General features: G+C 37.5%; 1 protein-coding gene across 1 annotated transcript in view; it reads left to right on the top strand.

Moving 5' to 3' along the window:
* The window catches only part of BFSP1 (beaded filament structural protein 1), a 55101-nt gene extending 41530 nt beyond the window's left edge, over positions 1-13571 (top strand). Inside the window, exons 6-8 of the mRNA XM_027840366.1 lie at positions 3200-3420; positions 10510-10595; positions 12643-13571. Coding sequence (XP_027696167.1) covers positions 3200-3420; positions 10510-10595; positions 12643-13571 — 1236 coding nt within the window. The remainder of the gene's footprint in view (positions 1-3199; positions 3421-10509; positions 10596-12642) is intronic.
* Positions 13572-20044: the final 6473 nt, after the last annotated feature.

Below are 20044 nucleotides of genomic sequence, written 5' to 3' on the forward strand. Positions count from 1 at the left end.
CCTGAAAAGGGCAGCTAGGTGATGCAGTGGGTAGAGTACTGGGTCTGAAGTCAGGAAGATTCATCTTCCTGAATTCAAATCTGGCTTCAGGCACTTACTAGTTGTGTGACCTTGGGAAAGTCGCTTAACCTTGTTTGCCTCAATTTCTTCATCTGTAAAATGAGCTGGAGAAGGAAATGGTGAACCACTTCAGTATCTTTGCCAATGGGGTCATGAAGAGTTGGACACAACTGAAAAATGACTGAACAATAGCATGCCTGAAAAATGGTGTATATATCTACTTTTTGTAAGTTTATTTAAAGGAATTATGCTGAATTCATTTGTAATTGCAATGAGGTAATTTGCACATACAGATCCAGCTTGGATGATATGCTCATTTCAATTTGAAATTTTGAACTTTTCTTTGTTAGATTCTTTTCTCCCGGGGCACATCTGAGCTGGTATGCATCTCTTCTAGACAGGGGAAGTGCTATGAATATTGACCAGAATGATATCTCATGGAAGCTATGGGAGTTCTACCTGTCTGCCACATGAGGAAATGAGACAGAGAGGAAAGGCTAAAAATATTAAAATATCAGCCATACCAAAAAATGTACCAGGCAATAAACATTTTAATGAGTTCTTCATATGAGGAAATTTGCAGGTTGTAGCTACTATGTTGGTAGTAAAGTCAATTAAATAGAACATTTATTTCCCCTTAATTTTTCTTGTCTGTAATTGTTATTTGGCCTGGGTGATTGTGTGAGAGAATATTTCTATTAATAGTTCTCTTTTCTCTAGTGCTTTTCTCAGAGCAACCTTGTGAGTTAGCTAGTGCAAGTATTATTTTCTCCCCACCCCATTTCCTTGCACCCATTTTACAGGCAGGGGAATTAAAATTCAGAGAGAAAAAGTGATTTGCCCACAGTAAGTACTGGCTTGAGAGCAGTAGCAGTAACTAGGATGGGATGACCAGGGTTTTTTTTTTTTTTTTTTTTTTTTTGCCAAGGCACAATATTTAAAAGGCTCTGACATAACTTATAATCCTTCAGCAGTGTAAAAATCAATCAATCAATCAATAAACATTTGTTAAGCTTACTCAATGACAAGCATTGTGATAAGTTCTTGGGGATTACAAAGAAAGACAAAAATAGTGCAGGCCTTCAAGGAGCTTATATTCAAATGGGGAAGATAGCATGTACCTATAAATCGGTATTTTTATATAGTTATATTTATAAATACCTACATAGGCATATATAGTTATATTTGTACATCCATGTGTATGTATATATGTATCCATACACACACACACACACACACACACACACACACACACGGTATGTACAAAATAGAAGTGGCTCAGTGCTGGGGCTGGAATGCTGGGCCTGGAGTCAGAAAGACCTGAGTTAAAATCTGGCCTCAGATACTTATTAGTTGTGTGACCCTAGTCAAGTCACTTAACCTTTGTTAGCTTTAATCCACTGGAGAAGGAAATGACAAACCACTCTGGTATCTTTGCCAGCAAAACCTCATGGACAGCATTAGCGTGCTGTGCTCCACAGAGTTATGAAGAGTTGGACAACAACAAGAAGATAGATCCAACCTAACTTTAGAGAAAATGGAAAATTCCCACTACTACTTTTGGATAAAGACAAAATAAAAACAAGAAGATAATTTCCTCCTTTATTTCAACAGAAAAATCACAGTGTATATTTAGCACATAGTGTATGTGCTGTTAATTCTTCTGACTTTCTTTAGCAATCAGACTTATAGTTGATTAATCTGGTCCTGAAAAATGTTTTAATATTCATTATGCAGACATTTTAAGTAATGGTTTTTTTTAATCTGACTTATCTGGGCTTAATTTATTAGATAATTTGTGTGCATCTATATATAGCTTTGATAACACTTTTACATATACTTTAATCATTTTCCTTGTCTATGGGATCCAAAATGGTGCCATTTGCTGTCAACCACCATTTTTCATGTGTTTATGTGTGTGTGTATGTGTTTGTGTGTATGTATATATACTCCAATATATTTGATTATATATGGCTATAAACATACACACATATGTGTGTACATATATACACATATATCAAACAAAAAACCATAACTGGGCCTATATTTGATTCCTTTCTAGTTTAGTAGAAATTTATATATATATATATATAATCTATATATATAACATGTACATACACACATATCATATATAACATATAATAATACAAGTATTATGCAATATAATATGTAACATATAATATAATTATGTAATATATGCACATACACATAAGCAGAGCCGTTGATCCTGAATTCTCAAATACTATGTCAGCAAAGACCAAGATCTGGAAGGTTTTTACTAAACTAGAAAGAAGTTTTCATTTATTTGCTAACTAAAGACTGGTCCAGCTGAGTTCAAAGAGCCTTATTACCAGGTTGGTCATGTATGAAGTTGCAGAAGGGTTGTGATCTCTATCAGGGGAGGGATTACCCATACTGACAAAATCCCAAATGTTTGAAAGAATGAATGAAAAAGCTTTTAAGTACTTATTACATGCCAAGTGCTGTGTTAAGCACTGGGGATATACATTCAAAAAGGGGACATTCTTGCACTCAATAAGTTTGGATTCTTATATGGAGAAATAACACATAAAAGGGAGTATTGAGGGCATTTTGATCTGATATGTCACAAGGAGAATGAATGGTGCCATAGGGAAGTCAATTGATGAGCCAGCTAATAATAGCAATATTGATTTGATTAGGATTTCTAGTACAAAAAGTAGAAAGTGGTGTGTATTATGGGGGGAGGGAGGGCAGGGGATTGAGGGGAAGGTTATATGTAGGGTGGCAGAACAAAATGGCAAGAAGATGAGTGAGTTTGGGCTCGAGTACTCACCAATCAGGATAGTATGGAAGCCAGGGCAAGTGTTCAAAGCTAAATGTATTCAGTTACCAAAGGCATAGTCCCAGGAGATCAGTCTTAGATGCGTGTATCAGCAGGATGAATGTCAAAAAGAAAGCTGGGGTAGATGTCTTGAATTATGTTCACATTCATGTATATACACACAGACACACACATACATACACATATGAATACATATATGTATATGTCATATATTTTTCCTAAGCCTGGACTTGCTCATGGAAAAAAATGTCTTAGTGAACATGGAAGAATGTTGTTTTTTTTCTCTCTCTGTATGTTTGCGTGTTTGTTCAATAGACCCTGACACAGGAACAAACTATTAAAAACACCCAAGAGAGTTACGATGATGAGATTCAACTTTACAATGAGCAGATTGAAACTCTGAGGAAAGAGATTGAAGATGCAGAAAAAATGCTGGAAAAGTACACTAATGACTGCCGCCAGTTGGCAATATACCAGCAATCATTGGAAAATGAATTGGAGCGGTACAAGCGCATCATTGAGAATGAAGACAACAGGTACAGTGGTCCCAGGTCATGGAAAGGGAGCTTCTCATTTTTCATGATCCTGGGAGTTTATTGTTTTGGGAGGACTTTGACTCTTATAAAGGGAATTAGGCAGTCAAGTCTCTGAAGAGTGAGAAGAGGTTACCTTTTTAACTTTGTGCTTTGAAATATGTTTTTTAAAGTCTGGCCCATGAGGATAGATTGACTGGAGGACTCTCTTTACCAGGAGTCGGGGGGTCTTTCTGTAGGCTCAGAGTCCTTTATGTACTATTTGTGGAACTTATTTTTGTTCTTTTTCTTTTTAAAATAACATTTAAGTTGATTTTTTTAATCATCAAAATTTTTCCCAGTATCCCTCTCCCTCTCAGAGAAAACTATCCCTTATAAGAAATAATTTCTAAATAAAAAAAAGAAAGAGAAAAGAAACCAGCAAAAACTGATCAATAAATAGAAAAAGTTTGAAAGTATGTACTATGTATTACACCCATGGACTCCCCAACTTTATAAAAGTGTGGGTTGGGGTGTCTCTTCATATTTCTTCTTTGGAGTCATGCTTATTCTTTCTAATTTTGCAACATTCACTTTTGATTGTTTTGTGGTGGATTTTTCCATTTACATTGTTGTAGCCACTGTTTATATTGTTTCCTTGGATCTGCTAATTTCACTCTGCATTAGTTCATATAAATCTTTCCATGTTTCTCTGTCTTTATCAGGTCATTTCTTATAGCACAATAATATTCCATTACATGAATTTGTCACAATTTGTTTAGACATTACCTCCCCGCTCAACTGATAGACAACCACTTGATTTACAATTCTTTGCTATCTCAAAAAAAATGTTGCAACTAATATTTTGATGTATGTGGGGATTTTCTTCTTATCACTGGCCTCTTTGGGGTATAAGTCCAGTAGCAGAGTCTCTGGGTCAAAGGTATGGACATATCAGTCACTTTCTTTGCAAAATTTCAAACTGCTTTCCAAAATGTTTGTATTGATTTGAAGGACTTCTTAATGCACTTGCCTTTTTTCACATTCTTGTCCAAATATGACCTTAAATTTCAACTCATTTATCACTAAGCACAATCTGCAGTTAAATAGTCTGTCAGTATTGATTATTGAAAAGTATTCTTGGTTCCAGATCCTTCCTTCAGTGTCCCACTCTGATTACTCATTGTGGTAGTGATTTTGGGGGCTATGTCCATTGAGTATAAGCTTTCTCAGAACCTATCAAGTGGAAAGTTTAGGAATATGGGCCCAATGATGAACACTTGTACAAGGATGCTCCTAATTAAGTTCAGAGAGGCTCATCACTACAAAACTAACTATAATGTCATGAATTTTTTCAATCATAGCAGCTCATAAAATTGTCCCCTACAGCACAGAGAGGTTGTAAACTATGTTGGCAGAAAGAATATCTAGACTAAAGAAATTACAGTTTTTTTGAAGTAAAGAATGATTCCAGATGTGATATTTTTTGATGGGGGGAAGGGGAAGCAAATAAAGTAACACATGTAAAAATGTATGTTTAGTTGAACTTGAAGTATGCACTTCTCTTTAAGAACTTTTGCTCCACCCGACTTAAACTTACTGTACTTGGAAGATGGGCTCAATTCTTCTTGGAGGTGATAAGAAGGGCAGAACCTCACTAGCCAGTTGTAGGCCAAAAAGCATCATTAGCAAGAACTCTAGGTCAAGGGGAAGCTAAGGCTTCAGGGTTGCATTATCTCTTCCTAGCAGGTCAAGAAAATTCTCATGATGCCATGGCACTGGGTAGAATATCAGAGATTAATGATATTCCATATGGCATCACTAGAACAGGACAGGGTTAGGATTGGATATAGGCAAATCCCAGGAGCAGACTTATCTTTCTCTCCAGAAAAGAATGAACTGTTTTTCTAATCTGGGAAGGTACCTGAGTGCCCTGTCTCAGGGAATGTGATGCTGAGAAGTCTAAGTTTTTCCATGCTACCAAGGCCCTGCTACCAAGGCCCTTCTAACAGAGAATTGATTTAGTGCAGGGGAAAGAATGCCATATCTGCAGTCAGAGGATATGGGTTCAAGTCTTGGCTTTGACACTTACTACTTCTACCACTTGGGACAAGTTAATTATCCTGCTCAAACCAACAAGAGGCAAGCTTTTCCCTCGCCTTGACAGCTATGCCTATAGCACTGAGGTACTTCATCTGAGCCTCAGTTTTCTGATTTATAAAATGGGGAGGTTGGACTTGATAACTTTTTAAAAAAATTTTTATTTTTAGGCAATTGGGGTTAAGTGACTTGCCTAGGGTCACACAGCTAGTGTCAAGTGTTTGGTCTGAGGCCAGATTTGAACCCAGGTCTTCCAGATTCCAGGGCCAGTGCTCTATCCGCTGCGCCACCTAGCTGCCACCATTAACTTCTAAGGTCTCTTTTAGGTCCAGGTCTGTGAACCTATGTTGTGTATACACACACACACACACACACACACACACACACACACACACAGAGTTCACATTTCTATTGGGCTTCAAGGTTTACACTTTACATATGTTATTACAACCGTTCTATTACAATCCCTAAACTAGGTTGTTCCTAGCACAACCTGGAATTGGGTTCTCTCATGGCCAGCAGTCAAGAGGATTTAGAGGACTGCCCAAGGAAGAGATTCCTTCTTTTGCTAGTAATTCTTGGGGTCTTGAAGCAAGTGGCCAATTGAATGCACTTGGTAGACTGAATCTTATTTAGGAAAACATATACAACTTGAGACACTATTGTCTAATGAGGACTTAAGAAGAGGAACTTTCAGGGAAATTTCTGGTGCAGTGCAAAAATATAAATGCATCAAAAATGATTTCTATAAATGGAGAATATAATTTTACAAAAAATTTTTTGGGGGAGAAATAATCACAGTTAAGTGACTTGTTCAGGGGCACACAGCTAGTAAGTGTTTGAGGGTGGTTTTGAAATCAGATTCTACTGACTCCAAGGCCAGTGCTCTAACCATTGCACCACCTAGCTGTACCTACATAGCAAATTTAAAGAGATGTGCACACAAGCTTTCTTAGATGGAATTACTATAGACAAGAAATAATTAGCACCTATCTTGGGATTTTCTTTTGCTTATTTGTAATGAGGTTGTGTTTGTGTGTGTGTATGGCAGAGAAGGAGAGGAGGGGGAGAGATAGAGAGACAGAAAGAGGCAGAGACAGAGACAGAGACATACACACAGAGACAGAGATAGAGAGACAGAGAGACAGAGAGAGACAGAGAGAGAGAGACAGAGACAGAGACAGACATTGTTGAGAGATGCAGGAGACTCTGTGTGTGTGTGTGTGTGTGTGTGTGTGTGTCTTACGGCTATACAGTTGCTTTGCCTCCTAGAAATATATTCTCCTACCTGGTCCCAAGAAAATAAAATAAAGCAAGAAATCTTGTAAATATCTTTTCCTATATCCTACTACTGCTGGTCTAGCTGGACAATATTTTATCTCCTTTCCCCTTGCTGTAATATCTGTGTTCTGATCCTCATTTGTCTCTGAAAGTTGGAGGGAATATTTCATCTTTTGCATGTCAAGCTTCATGCCAGATTTGAGGGTCTTTAAGGTGGGGGAGGGGCTATTACTTTTAACAGGAGACATCAGCTTTGAATAAAGAAGGTCCAATTCTGTTAGCAATAGTGAACAACCTCTTCAGTCTAGTCACATAGCCTTCTGGGGGACCTTTGTCCAAAACTGTTGTTCTGAATGGATCTCAATCTGTTATTAAATGCCCTAAAGGCTGAGAGGTCCTAAGTTGTTAATCAATAATTATGATATTAGAAACCTCTTCTCGGGGAAGTTTTATTGCTCATTAGGTACAGCTGATATGTCAAAGCCTGAAGGTTTTTGCAGAGAAATTCAGGTCTGCCTATATTCTGGATTGATTTACACTCTTAGCAGTAATAATTAGAACTTTTGCTCCTGGCTCCTGAAACTTTGACAGCTATTTCATGGGAACCTCTGTTGGGTTGTTTTATTTTTCCAGTTTTCTTCATCAGATCTTCCCTGGTCAAGGGAGAATCAGGATCTAGGTTCCCATAAAACCTTTCCCTTCAACAAAGCAGGAACTCTGTCCCAGATTACTGGGATGGAGAAAGCTAACAGGGTATGGAGGAAAATCCCCCCAACAGCTCCTTCTATAAACCCTAGTCTCAATTTTGATCACGGAGCGACTGGTACTCCCTGTACCCTACTTCCAGTTATCCCTCTTGCTTCCAGAGATGAAAAGTCTTTGTGTAGCTCTTCATCAAGATGATAACAACAACAACAACAACACTAATAGCTTTTTTAAGGTTTACAAAACACTTTATAAATGTCTCATTTGATCCTCACAACAACAACCCTGGCAACTAGGTGCTATTGTTATCCCCATTTTATAGATGAGGAAACTGAGGTAGACAGAGGTTAAGTGACTTGCCCAGGGGTCACACAGCTAATAAGTGTCTGAGGTAGGATTTCAACTCAGGTTTTCCTAACTCTAGGTCCAGGGCTGTCTATCTACTTTGCCACCTAGCTGCCTGACACAGCTTACTTCTGTACTGCAAAAGAAGTATCATTTTGTCAGTGTGGTTATCCTCAGCATCCTTACCTTCACAGACCATCTCCTTAATTTGCTCTGCTCTTCCTCCAAAAACTATTAGCCATTGGACAACCCTCTGGGGGTAAACCTCTACAAATTTAGCTAGCCCAATTCTCAAATGATAAGAGAGCTGATTTGTGGCTGGGCCTCTGCATAAAACCTCCCCATCTTCACTTTTGATCCTGTGGCAAAGCCTTTGAGAATGCTGGCTCCTCCATGCAACACGTTAAGGCCTAGGATTGGGACTTTAGCTGTGACATATTCTACAGTAAGGCGTTATTCTTTGACTTGAAATAGATAATTTTTCTTGTTGTCATGATGCAGTGAAGGAAGGAAAAAAATACTACCAGAAAATCCAACAAGAAGCAGGTTTTTTCTTTAGCTTGATAGTTATGGCTGTAGCCCGGAGTTACTGATTATTAAAGAGCCCAAAGCGTCCTTACGTCTTCTTTCCCTTTGGTTACTGTAACATTTTTCTGGTAACTGTGACTAATGGGCTCATGTTGTGGAAGAAGCTGTGTACTTCAGGCTGAAAGCAATAGGACTTGAAAGAATGTTAAGATGTCACCAAGGCTTTGGGAAAGTACTTCAAAGAAAGATAGCTGGTTTCCCTTTGCCTTAAAAAAGATACTTATTTTATAACTTCTTAATATTCAGAAAGTGAAAGGGGAGAGATCCAAACAATGGCTATTTGGTATAAAAAGAATGTGTGTATGTAATGGGAAGTTGATCAGGAGAGCTTCTGATAATTTTGTCTACCTCCCTTGCCATGCCACTTGACAGAATTATAGGGGATGGATCTTTTCCAGTGACTGGAACTACCTTTTGCTGATGTGTGACTGAGAGTAGGGGTGGGGTAGGGCAGACACTTATCTTTTCCACAGCCTATAAAAATCCACCCTTATATCTTTGGGGACTTTTTTCCAGTGCATTTTCTTCCATGGATTCCCAGCAGGGGGAGAAGAGATTTGTACTTGTGGCAGGTGTGATTTATAACGGAAGCACATGGCAGTGGAGGACCATGTACTTGCCTAGGCAAGCCTGATGCTGGACCTCGACCCCGTGACTGCCTTTGTCTGCCTTTCTGCTTCCTGTTTCCAAGAGTTTCCTCAACTCTTCACTCTCTGTCACCCCCAATATTCAATCACTTGTCAAGACCTACTGCTTCTACCCTCATAGCATCTTTCATATGAGCCCTGTTCTCTCCTTTGACACTGCAACCATCCTGGTGCAGGTCCTCCTCTCCTTGTGTCTGGATTATTGCTATAGCCTGCTGTTTGTCTCCTTGCCTCGAGTCTCCCCACACTCCAGTCCATCCTCTATTCAGCTGTAAAACTGATGACCTAGAAAGCTGGTTGCATAGGTCTGATTGTTACCCCCATATTCACTCAACTCCAGTGGCTCTTTATTACCTCCTAGATCAAGTATAAAACCCTCAGTTTGACTTTTAAAGCCCTTTATAACCTGGCTACTTACTACCTTTTCAGTCTTCTTAATCTTACTCTCCTCTACCTACTGAACGATCCAATGATACTGTCCTCTTAGTTGTTCCTGGAACAAGATAGTCCATCTCCCAACTCTGTGCATTTCCATTGACTGCCCCTAATGTCTGGAACTCACTCCCTCCTCATCTCCACCTCATGGTTTCCCTGGTTTCCTTCAAGATTCAGTGAAAGTTCACCTTCCGTAAGAAGCCTTTCCCAGTCTTCCTTAATCTTACTGCCTCCCAAGACTACTTCCAGTTTGTTTATCTTATTTATACATAGTGATTTATGTGTTTTTTCCCCATTAGATTGTGAGATCCTTGAAATCAGGGACTAGGTTTTTTTTTTTTTCTCATGCTTCAACCAGTGTGCCTGGTACATAGTAGGTACTTGATAAATGCTAGTAGAGTGACTGACTTTTATGAACATGAGACAGGAATTAGTGATATTGAGAAATTAATGTTTTCAGCCTTGGTCATTACCGTTTGAGTGGAGAATTCACTGTGCCCTCCTAGCATGGTGGATATTATCTAGCAAGGGGTCATGATACTTGGCCAACCCTTTTGGCCCTGGACTCTATCATGTGGAATAGGGGCAGAGGGAGAACTCAGACTGATCAGAGGCTCTCTATATCAATCCTGTCTTCCATGTATTATGAGAGCAGCCTTGTGTGGCAGATAGAGTGGTAACTTTAAGATTAGGAAGGCCTATGCTTAAGTGTTACTTTTCACATTGAGATTCTAGGCATGTCCCTTAATGTTACTGAGTCTCAGGTAACTTTCTAAATTTTACCTACTAAGTTATAGATGGACTACTATGTTGGTATAATCACATGTATATTATATTATTATTAAATCAGATATCTATTTGAAATTAGCAGTGACATGATCAATTTGATATAAAGGCCATATCTTTATTTTGCTTAAAGAGTCAATCTTGCTCTGTAGGTTTTTTTTAAAAGTTGTATTATTAATCAAAGAAATAGCTATAGAAATAAATTCTTTCTATTTGTCTTTGTTAGGCTGAATTCTGCTATAGTAGGAACACCGATCACACTTTTTACTCAGAGCTACCAAGCTTCTTACAACCTGCCTTCCACCAGAAAAGGTAATACTATGCTACCTTCCTCCCCATCAAAAACAAAACCTTTCATCTTTAGGGAATTGATGAGAAAGCTTGTTTCAGACTTTTATCTGCATGTCCTTTCATTCCTTCTAAAAAATGTTATCATTAAGGGAGCATGTCAGATATGAGTGTGTTGCTTTTCTCTCTCACACCCAGTACGCAGTGGGTGCTAAATAAATGACTGTAATCTATACTGAGAGGGGCCCAGATGTCATTCTGAATGAGAGGTAGATTACACCAAGAACCATTTAATTCAAGATGCTAAGGGAAATATGTGGTTGCAATGTAGGTTTTCCTTGCAAACCTGGCCTATCTCACAAAAGACAATTTTGTTTTATTGGTATGATTTAATGGAGCTTACCATCAGGGTGAAAAGACATTCTTTTGCTTCTTGGTAATGCTTCTCAGTGATGAATCTGCTTAGAATGGCAGTAATGAAGATGTCTGTAATACTAAATAATTGGACATTTTACTTAAAACACTACAGACATAAACCAAAACAGTTCTGTGCAGAGCATGGATGTGCAATCAGAAATCAAATCACCTAGGGTTTGAATGAATAGAGCATTTTAGAAGGAAAGAGAAGATGGTAATGCTGATAATATCTAATGGTAGGGCTTCTCTTTCAGTGTTTTTCAATGAAGGCTGCGGTAAGTTCTGAAGGGTTTGTGGATACCGTGTTTCTAGAAATCATAAGATTGTTTGGAATTAGATGGCAGCAACTTCCTTCCTCTCTAATACAATCTTTGTTCACCACACCCCACCCCCAACTATACATACCTTTTATTTTTAACAGCTTGCTAAAAAAAAAAAAAAAGGAATGTTGGCAAAAATGTTTTCATTAGACTACATATAGCAAGCTAATGACAAAGAGACTAACTTTGAACAGAACCATAAGGAAGAAGATGCAGTCACTCTGGAAACTGAGTTTGGTTACATCTAAACTATAATTGTCTCTATCATCAGTCAGTCTTACAGATCTGTCTTGTAGGTGGGTGAATGTTACCAAGTGTACCGGATGATGAAACTTCAGCTCCCTAATGGAAAAGGAAAAATTATAGTTGCAAAGCAGTATAAGGTCCCTATATGCAATTTAGTGAAATATTATTGATATATTGGACCTTTCAATTCCACTTGCACAGATGGATAGCAACATTGCCAATAGCTCCATTTTTGAGATTGAAGACAATCCATGTAATTTCCTAGATGTGCCTTGTGCCTGAGCTCATGTACCCCCAAAAAGTAAATAAACACTTTGCTCCCAGGGAAATTACCTGTTTACCTAAAGTATAATCCTAATTTTTAAACAATCAATTCTATGGAAATGTAGAGATATAACCTTTTTGAGTGGGGGTACTTATTTTTCTAACATCTAAAATAAATTCATACATTAATACAATGTGATATGCACAAATCAACAATGCTTGAAGTTTTGATAACAAAATTGACAAATTTTCTAATCAGAAAAATATACTATATTTTAAAGTGTATGCTGAAGGCATGTCCCCTTACTATTCCTTCCAACATTGTAATTTCATGTCATTGTGGTCCTATGGAAAGAATTTCATACTCTAATTCTGCTCATTACTAATTGTGAGACTTGGGATTAAATAATTTTGCATCCCTGGATCTCAATTTCCTCATCTGTAAAATGAAGGGTTTGGACTAGATCAGGGATTCTAAACCTTTTTTGTTTCATGGACCCTAATGACTGTCTGGTGAAGCCTGTGGACCCCTTTTCAGAATGTTTTTAAATGCATAAAATCGAATACATAGGATTTTAAAGAAAACCAATTAAACTGATATCTAGTTATCGAAATATTTGAGAAAGTTCATGGATCCCAGGTGAAAAACTCAAGTAGATATCTCTAAAGTGCCCCTTAGTGCTAGATCCTAGGAAAGCATAGTAAGCTATTTACTTCCCTAGTTTTTGTCCCCCCAAAATTTGTTTTAGATTATTTTAAAATGGAAAATATTTATATTTTGTTTTATGTGGTGACATTCAAACTAATGACTTTTTTTTTTTAAGATATCACCCGGGCTGTGCAGGATATAACAACAGTAAAACCAAGACAAAAAGGTCTACCAAAGAAAGCTTCAAGAAAAAAGGAGATTACAGCTAAAGACAAATCAGATGATACTTTGGAGGACCAACAAGCCAAAAAAGCTGTGGAAGGCAAAGACCACGTGCAGGTTCAAGATGAGCACCAATCAAAGCTGGAAGTGAGGCATGAAGAACCAGGGACCCTAAAACAAGAAGTAGGCCCAGAGGATGTGCCAGATGGTGCACAGATAAGCAAAGCCTTTGGTAAAATGGGAAATATTATTAAAGAGAGAGTAAGAAGTGACAAAGGAGCTGAGCCTCAATCTGATCTTTATACCAAAGGGCGTCATGTCCTTGTTACAGGGGATGCCAGCTATGTAGACCCGGACTTTTGCTCTTCATCCATCCCAGCAAAAGGTGGGATTGTTGTTTCTATTGAGCAGATATGTGACGGTGATGACGTGGAGCCAATACCAGAGCTACCTGAGCCTCCCTGCCCGAATGGAGAAGATGAGCCAGAGGAACATGATGATGAATGCAAAAATCAAGAACATTCTGGAGATGGAAAGGATGAAAGCAGAAACAGAGATCAGGGGGAGGTGGGAGAAAAAACTGATGACATTCCAAAAGACAAGGGGGCTGTGAAGCCCTCTCCAGTAGTCATATGTGGTCCAAATGGACAAAGTGCAGGCCATTCACAGAAGATCAGGAAAGATAAATCTTCTGAGGCAGCAGAAAAAGGGCTGCTAGAGAAAGTCCCCCATGAATCCGTGACCTATGAGAAGGTAGAGGTGGTAGAATCTATTGAGAAATTCTCAACTGACCGAATTCAGACTTATGAAGAAACAGCAGTGATCGTAGAAACGATGATAGAAAAGACAAACAGGAAGAAACCAGGAGACAAAAGCTCGTAAATGGCCCAAACTTAAAGTAGAAAGTATGTTCAAAAAGTCTTTGAGTGAGGTACTTTATCTTAGAGTGAATGATGAAATAATGAGTTTTGTATTTTGTGCAAGGTGACAGTTGATACATCCGTAGCCTCTAAAGGAGCTTTAATCCTAAAATTAAAAAGTTCTCTTTCTTTGAGTAATTGCTTTAGCAATTTATAGTGGCCTTGGTGAATATAAATTCTCCATATTTACAAGAAATGGAACATAAATATTTTTACATCTATTCAATGAAGTTACTGTCAAATAATATTTGTACTTACTGAGAAATCTTTTTTTCTAGCATGATTGTTTCAGGTATTATATTTCAGTAACTATCATTGTCTGGTTTCCAGATTGAAAAAAATGTTAGTGTTCATCATTTGGCTCTTTTGCATTCAATAAAAGCATTATAACCTCCAGAATGTATTTGTGGTTGATGTGTTTTCACCTGCACATGAAGTTAAGACTTACATGCCTTCAATTGATAGTTATACGAATTGAGTATATTGTTGGGAGGCTTTTGAGACCCTGGGCAAAGTATTTTGTCATATTTTCATAACTCATTTAGAAATTTTTCACTTATAAATTACAGACCTAGGGAATACATAAGTCAAACATTCTCAGTGCTCTGTGTGCGACATGTAGTTACTTGTTTATAGAAGAATGAATGTAAGCTGGGGGCAGCCAGCACAGTGGCTAGACTCTAGGCGCTGGGCCTGGAGTCCAGAGGACTCATCTTCCTGAGTTCAAATCTGGCCTCACATACTTACTAGTTGTGTGACCCTGGGCAAGTCACTTAACCCTGTTTGTCTCAGTTTCCTCATCTCTCAAATGAGCTGGAGAAGTAATGGCAACTACTCCAGTATCTTTGCCAAGAAAACCCCAAATGAGGTCACAGAAACAACTGAACAACAACCCACCATTAATGTAAGCTCCAAGAGGGCTGGGACTGGGTTTTTTTTTTTTTGTCTCTTCAGCATCTAGCTCAGTACCAGGCATGTAGCAAGTGCTTGATAAATGCTTAATTTGAATTTGAATTAAATAATAATGTATAGAATAAAACAGTTTTTTATGAAAAAGTAAGGGAGGTTTCTCGGATTCATTAGTGATCTTGGCAAGTAATTTAATTCCTTGGGGCCTCAGTTTTCTTAGAATGAGGGATTTGGCGTAGATGGTCTCTGAGGTCCCTTTAAGTTCTAAACAAATGAACCTATCATTTCTGATCTTTCTACTGTTCCTTATGTTGCTTTTAAGGTTCCATTTTTATATTCATAGTACAAAATCAAATCTTCACTATTACCATTTGCTAACCTCCCTTTAAAAAATCCAGAATGTATAATAATACTGAGTAAATGTTCTTAAATGGATTATTACTTTAGCTAAAAATAATTAGCAGCTGACAAGACAATTGCATTTTAGCTAAAGGAACTGACAAGGTCATATATTCTATTCTATTGTTTCACTATCATGTACAACAGAAAGAATGCTAAATGCAATTAATTTTCTTGGTAGGACTTTAAAAAAAATCTTGTTCTAAATTCATTTGGGTTTTTGATTTCGGGAAATATTTTTTTAAAAAAAATTCTTTTGAAGGGAGGAATAATTAACCCACTCGTTTGCACAGTAGTGAAATATTTGTAATCTAATAGCCTGTGTCAGAGTGATGGAAAGTGTTTCTGGGAGCCCAAATAGAAGCCCAGAACCTAAGTATGAAGTATGATCAGCAAGGAAATTGTTAGAAGGCACAGACTTGCTTTGCTGTGGCTCAAGTACTGAGAGGGTGGGGGGTGGGGGGATGGGGAGGGAAAGTAATCCATTCTTTTTCATTAAAAGGATTTTCAGTGCCAGTAGTGCTGTGTAGACTGACATTCTTATTGAAAATAAGGGAGTTTGTTTTTAGAAAGTAAGATTATTTTTGTATTGAATGAGTGTACTTTAATTTAGGGTTCTAGGCCTGCCTTAGGGTGAAATACATCCACACTGTATTTTGCATTAACAAATAGCCTTCCTTATGGGATAGTTTCTTTAACAACTTTTACTTTAACAGGCTCACATTAAGAAACTTCTTTTAGTTTATTTCATCGCTGTTAGGAGACCAGGGTTCTAGTCCTGTTTTTTATGCTTCTTACCTATCTTTCTTCCACCTTAACAAAATCTTCTCCACAAAAGGAGAAGAGTAGGTTAGACCAGTAGTTCTCAAACTTTCTGGTGTATCAGGACCCCTTGACATTCAAAAATTATTGAGGACATCCTATGGAGCTTTTGTTTCTGTGGTTTATATCTATATTTACCATATTAGAAATTAAACCATCTTAGTATTATTATAAAAATAGTTTTGACCTCATGGACCCCCTGAAAGGGTCTAGGACAAAATCAAATAGAAGGAGGGCCACTAAATAGTACATAAGGATCCCTGTGGGCTGCATATTGACTTAGGAAAAAACTTCCACCACATATTAACATTAGGTGCTATTGTATTTTTATTTATTTTGTTAAATATTTCCCAATTACATTTTAATCTGGTTCTGGCCTCACTCAGGAATGTTGCTGCATGCAGGTGGCATGTTTGACACTTTTGGTCAACGACAAGAGGTGGGGAACCTTCGGCCTCAAGGCCACATGTGGCCCTCTAGGTCCTCAAGAGTGGCCCTTTGACTGAATCCAAACTTCACATGAAGGACCACACTTGAGGACCACATGTGGCCTTGAGGCCACAGGCTCCCCATCCCTAGTCTAGGAGATTCACAGGGGTTCTTAGACCACAGGTTGGAATGATTTATAAGGTCATAAAAGCATAGGTGGGATTTGAGCTGAATCTTAGCCTGCTGATTGTTTCCACTACCTTTATCTTTTCTTCCTTCTCCATCCCTCTGGATGAGGATTGAGGGGAATGTTGGCCAAAATTTGTGTTGGATCTCCACTCCTACCCCCCAACTCCCTTCCAGCCCTATGTTACCATTTTGACTTGTAGTTGGTTCTTAGGAGAACATCTGTACCAAAATATGCAATGGGAAAACCTATTTGTGAATGGTTCTGTCCCGCAGTCAACAAATGTTTATTATGTGCCTACAACATGTCAGAATGGGCTAATCCAGTTACTACAAAGCTAAAGGTCTCTTCCCTGATGTCTATGGCAGCTGGCATTAGGACTGGTGGATGCCTAGTTTCATTCAGCTCTTAAATTCTACAAGAAACTTGTGGATGGCCTTGTTTATCATGACCCTGGTATTGATTATTCCTGGCAATATGCTCCAGGGAAAGTAGAATTCTGGGAGGCTTTGTGGTGATGGTAATGGAGGGGGGGGATGATGCCATTACACTAAAACCTTTTAAGTCAGAAATATCCAATAGAGCTCTTCAAAACAAAATCATCATCTTTTCTAACCTGGGTTCATTTCTTCCCATAGGTCTGCAATGAAAATGAAAAAGGTATGCCAAACACTGGGACCTCCTGTTAACACATATCACATGGTCTGCATTGTTTGAAACCCAGAGAATTCTATCATATGAAACTCTGAGTATCCAAGTACTTTCTCTGGATAGACAGAGGTTATTAATTCAGACATTACTAATCCAAAATTTGTAATAATTTGCAAAAGGATTGAGTGAGGTTGATTTCAGCATTGTAATAACTTGGAAAGGGATGAAGTATACTTTTAAATTTTCTGAAAGAAGGGTTTACTGAACAAATTACTAGTTTAAAAAGATCCTAGTGGTTGGGGAGGATGTCCAAACTTTCCAGAAGCATTAATTTCACTGCGATTGAGAGTTTTACTGTTATCATTAAATTTAACTATTTAAAGCAGATCCTCTAAAGACACTTCTTGGGCAACATTTTGTTGCCTTACTTTAGCCACTACATGTAACTAAAAAGAATAAAACAGGACTTTGGGGGAAAATTTTCTGCAATTCAGATTGTCCCATAATTGATTGATTTCAATGCAAATTTGTTCAAACAGTGAGGTTTTACTGCAGTATTTAATCAGGGAATTTTTTTTCTCAAATGTTCCATTTATGACCAATGTCTAGTGTAAACAGGATAAAATTACTTCTGTTATTCTGTTACTAGGGTTAGAAATATTGCCTGTGGATTGATAAGAAATAGCTTTGCTGAATATATAGCACACCCCACATAATTTCTGGTAGGTAATTTTTTTTATTGAGCCTCCTAATTTACAACATAATTTCTTCATTTTACTTATAAAACATCATCACAAGGATTGATATTTAAACAGAGTTAACCTGTCTTAAATCATCATTTGCTTATGTTCATTTGTATTTTTTATAAATGACTATAAATTAACTTTATCTTGCAGCAGAGCTATCATAAAAACTTACACTAATTGGATGCTTTTCAGTTAATACTGGTGTGAAAAATGGAGTAGAGAACCAAGGATTTATATATATTTATATAATGCTATATATATGTAATATATATAATTTGTATATTGTATTCTCTTATCAAAACTTACAATTTCTGTTAAGAAGCTAATTATGTTCATTGTTAATGCCACAGTTGTGAAAATATGAACAGCCATTTTATAATTTTGCTGCTATATGACATTTAATGTTTATACAGAGATTTGCAAAATTACAGGATGCAATGGAGATCAATGTATGCTTTCATCTAAACTCTGACCCAATCATGATCTTTTTGATATTTTTGAAAATTTCTTTTGTGCATGAGTATGAGCTCTGTTTCTTTAGTAAATACACATACACACATGTTAGTTTTATGTGTGTATATACATATATACAAGTGTATTTATGTATATACGTCTATATATCTTACATATGTATATATTTCTGTGTGCACTTAGACAGGCATGCACACATATTATCCTTTGGTTTATTTTTCAGACCATCACTATGAAATGTATTTGACTGTTAGCATTTTCTATTTTAACTGTAACTAATTTTTTTAAAAAGCATGTGAAACAGGTGGTAAAAAAAAAACAAACCCTCAAACTCATATCCCACAAAGATCCCCAAGCACACTAAACATAAAGGTAGATGGTATAAAATTAAAATGGATTGTTTTCAGCTCATGCCAACTTGGGAAAAAAAGAGAAAATGACAATGAATTGTGAATGGAGTGTAAATCACTCTTGACTTGGACTTTCTAAACCCTTCCTTTCTAAGTCACCATCTTTCAAGGTGATCAAATGCAGAAGCCTCATTTTTTCAGGACATGTGGCCTTTTAGGCACTAGAATCCAAGACTCAGCAAGATCTTATATTCCCTTAACATACTTTCTCATTTCTACACTTTTGCTGTGTCCTTTCCTTTACTCTTCACCTTCTCTTCTGTCTCTACCTGTTGAGTACTTGAAGGCTGAGTTCAGATGCTACACGCCTTCTCTGATTTGCCCAGGTGGTTACGATCTTGTTCCTTTGATGTTCAACACTATTTACCACATCTTGGCTTGTTATTTGCATCATATGATACCTATGAGACTAGACTGTATTTGATCACCCAGAAAGGTGGGTGACTCTATGAGGGCCAGGTGGTGGTTCTTATATTCATCTATATATAGATCTTGAAGTATCTAGAACAATGCTTTGCACAAAATTGGCCCTTAATAAATATTGGCTAGATCAAATTGAACTGAAGAGCTTCCAATGGGGGAAGAGAGAGAAGTGTCCAAGAGAAAAGGAAGCATTAATATGAACTACTTGGGAGTGAATAGAGAAGTTGATGGGAACAAGAACTTTGCAAAGAAAATTGATGGAAAGAAGCTTAGAAGAAATGACTATTTGAGAATAAAATGATGATGATTTTCAGAAGTGGATGGTATGAATCTTATAACCTTTGAATTTTATTTTAGGTATGTTGCTTCAGGCCAATGAATATGGGTCTACTTAATTATGATCTGGTTACCAAGATGATATTTAGGCGCTTTGCATATACATTTATTTGGATCCATGATGATCTTTTCTTCAAAGCTCTGAGCCATCTTTTTAGCCCTTTTGAGGGATTTGGAAAAGAGGATCAGTGTGGGGATAATGGTACAAGCCAACATCTCCAAACAAGCCATATTGCATCCACAGTTCACATGTGTTTCAATAGGAAGTTTTAGACACACCAAAGAGATCCCACCAAACATTCTTCCCTTTTCAGTCTTTTGTAAATAAGAAAACCAAAATATGTTATTGCAATACCAACAAATGCTTTTTTCCCTTCCTCTCCCTGCCCACACTCCCCACCTTAAAGTGACCCAATCTTTATTTTTTAAAAAAGAGACTTTTGCAGCATTTTCTAAAATCAGATGTCAACTGTAATCTTGCCTGCCACCTTCACAAACTGTAAATTGTTGACAGCCATGGTATTAACCCCAGAAAACAGGGGTAGATGAACATCATACAAAATGGGGATAACCTGTGCTGCTTCAGGAGTCACTGTAACTAAGAGTGATAGCTGGTGACACAACAGCCCAGAAGCTGTTTTCAATTCACCAT

Source organism: Vombatus ursinus, unplaced genomic scaffold (genome assembly GCF_900497805.2).
Source record: "Vombatus ursinus unplaced genomic scaffold, bare-nosed wombat genome assembly UNPS02014841.1, whole genome shotgun sequence".
In the NCBI taxonomy this organism is placed as follows: Eukaryota; Metazoa; Chordata; class Mammalia; order Diprotodontia; family Vombatidae; genus Vombatus; species Vombatus ursinus.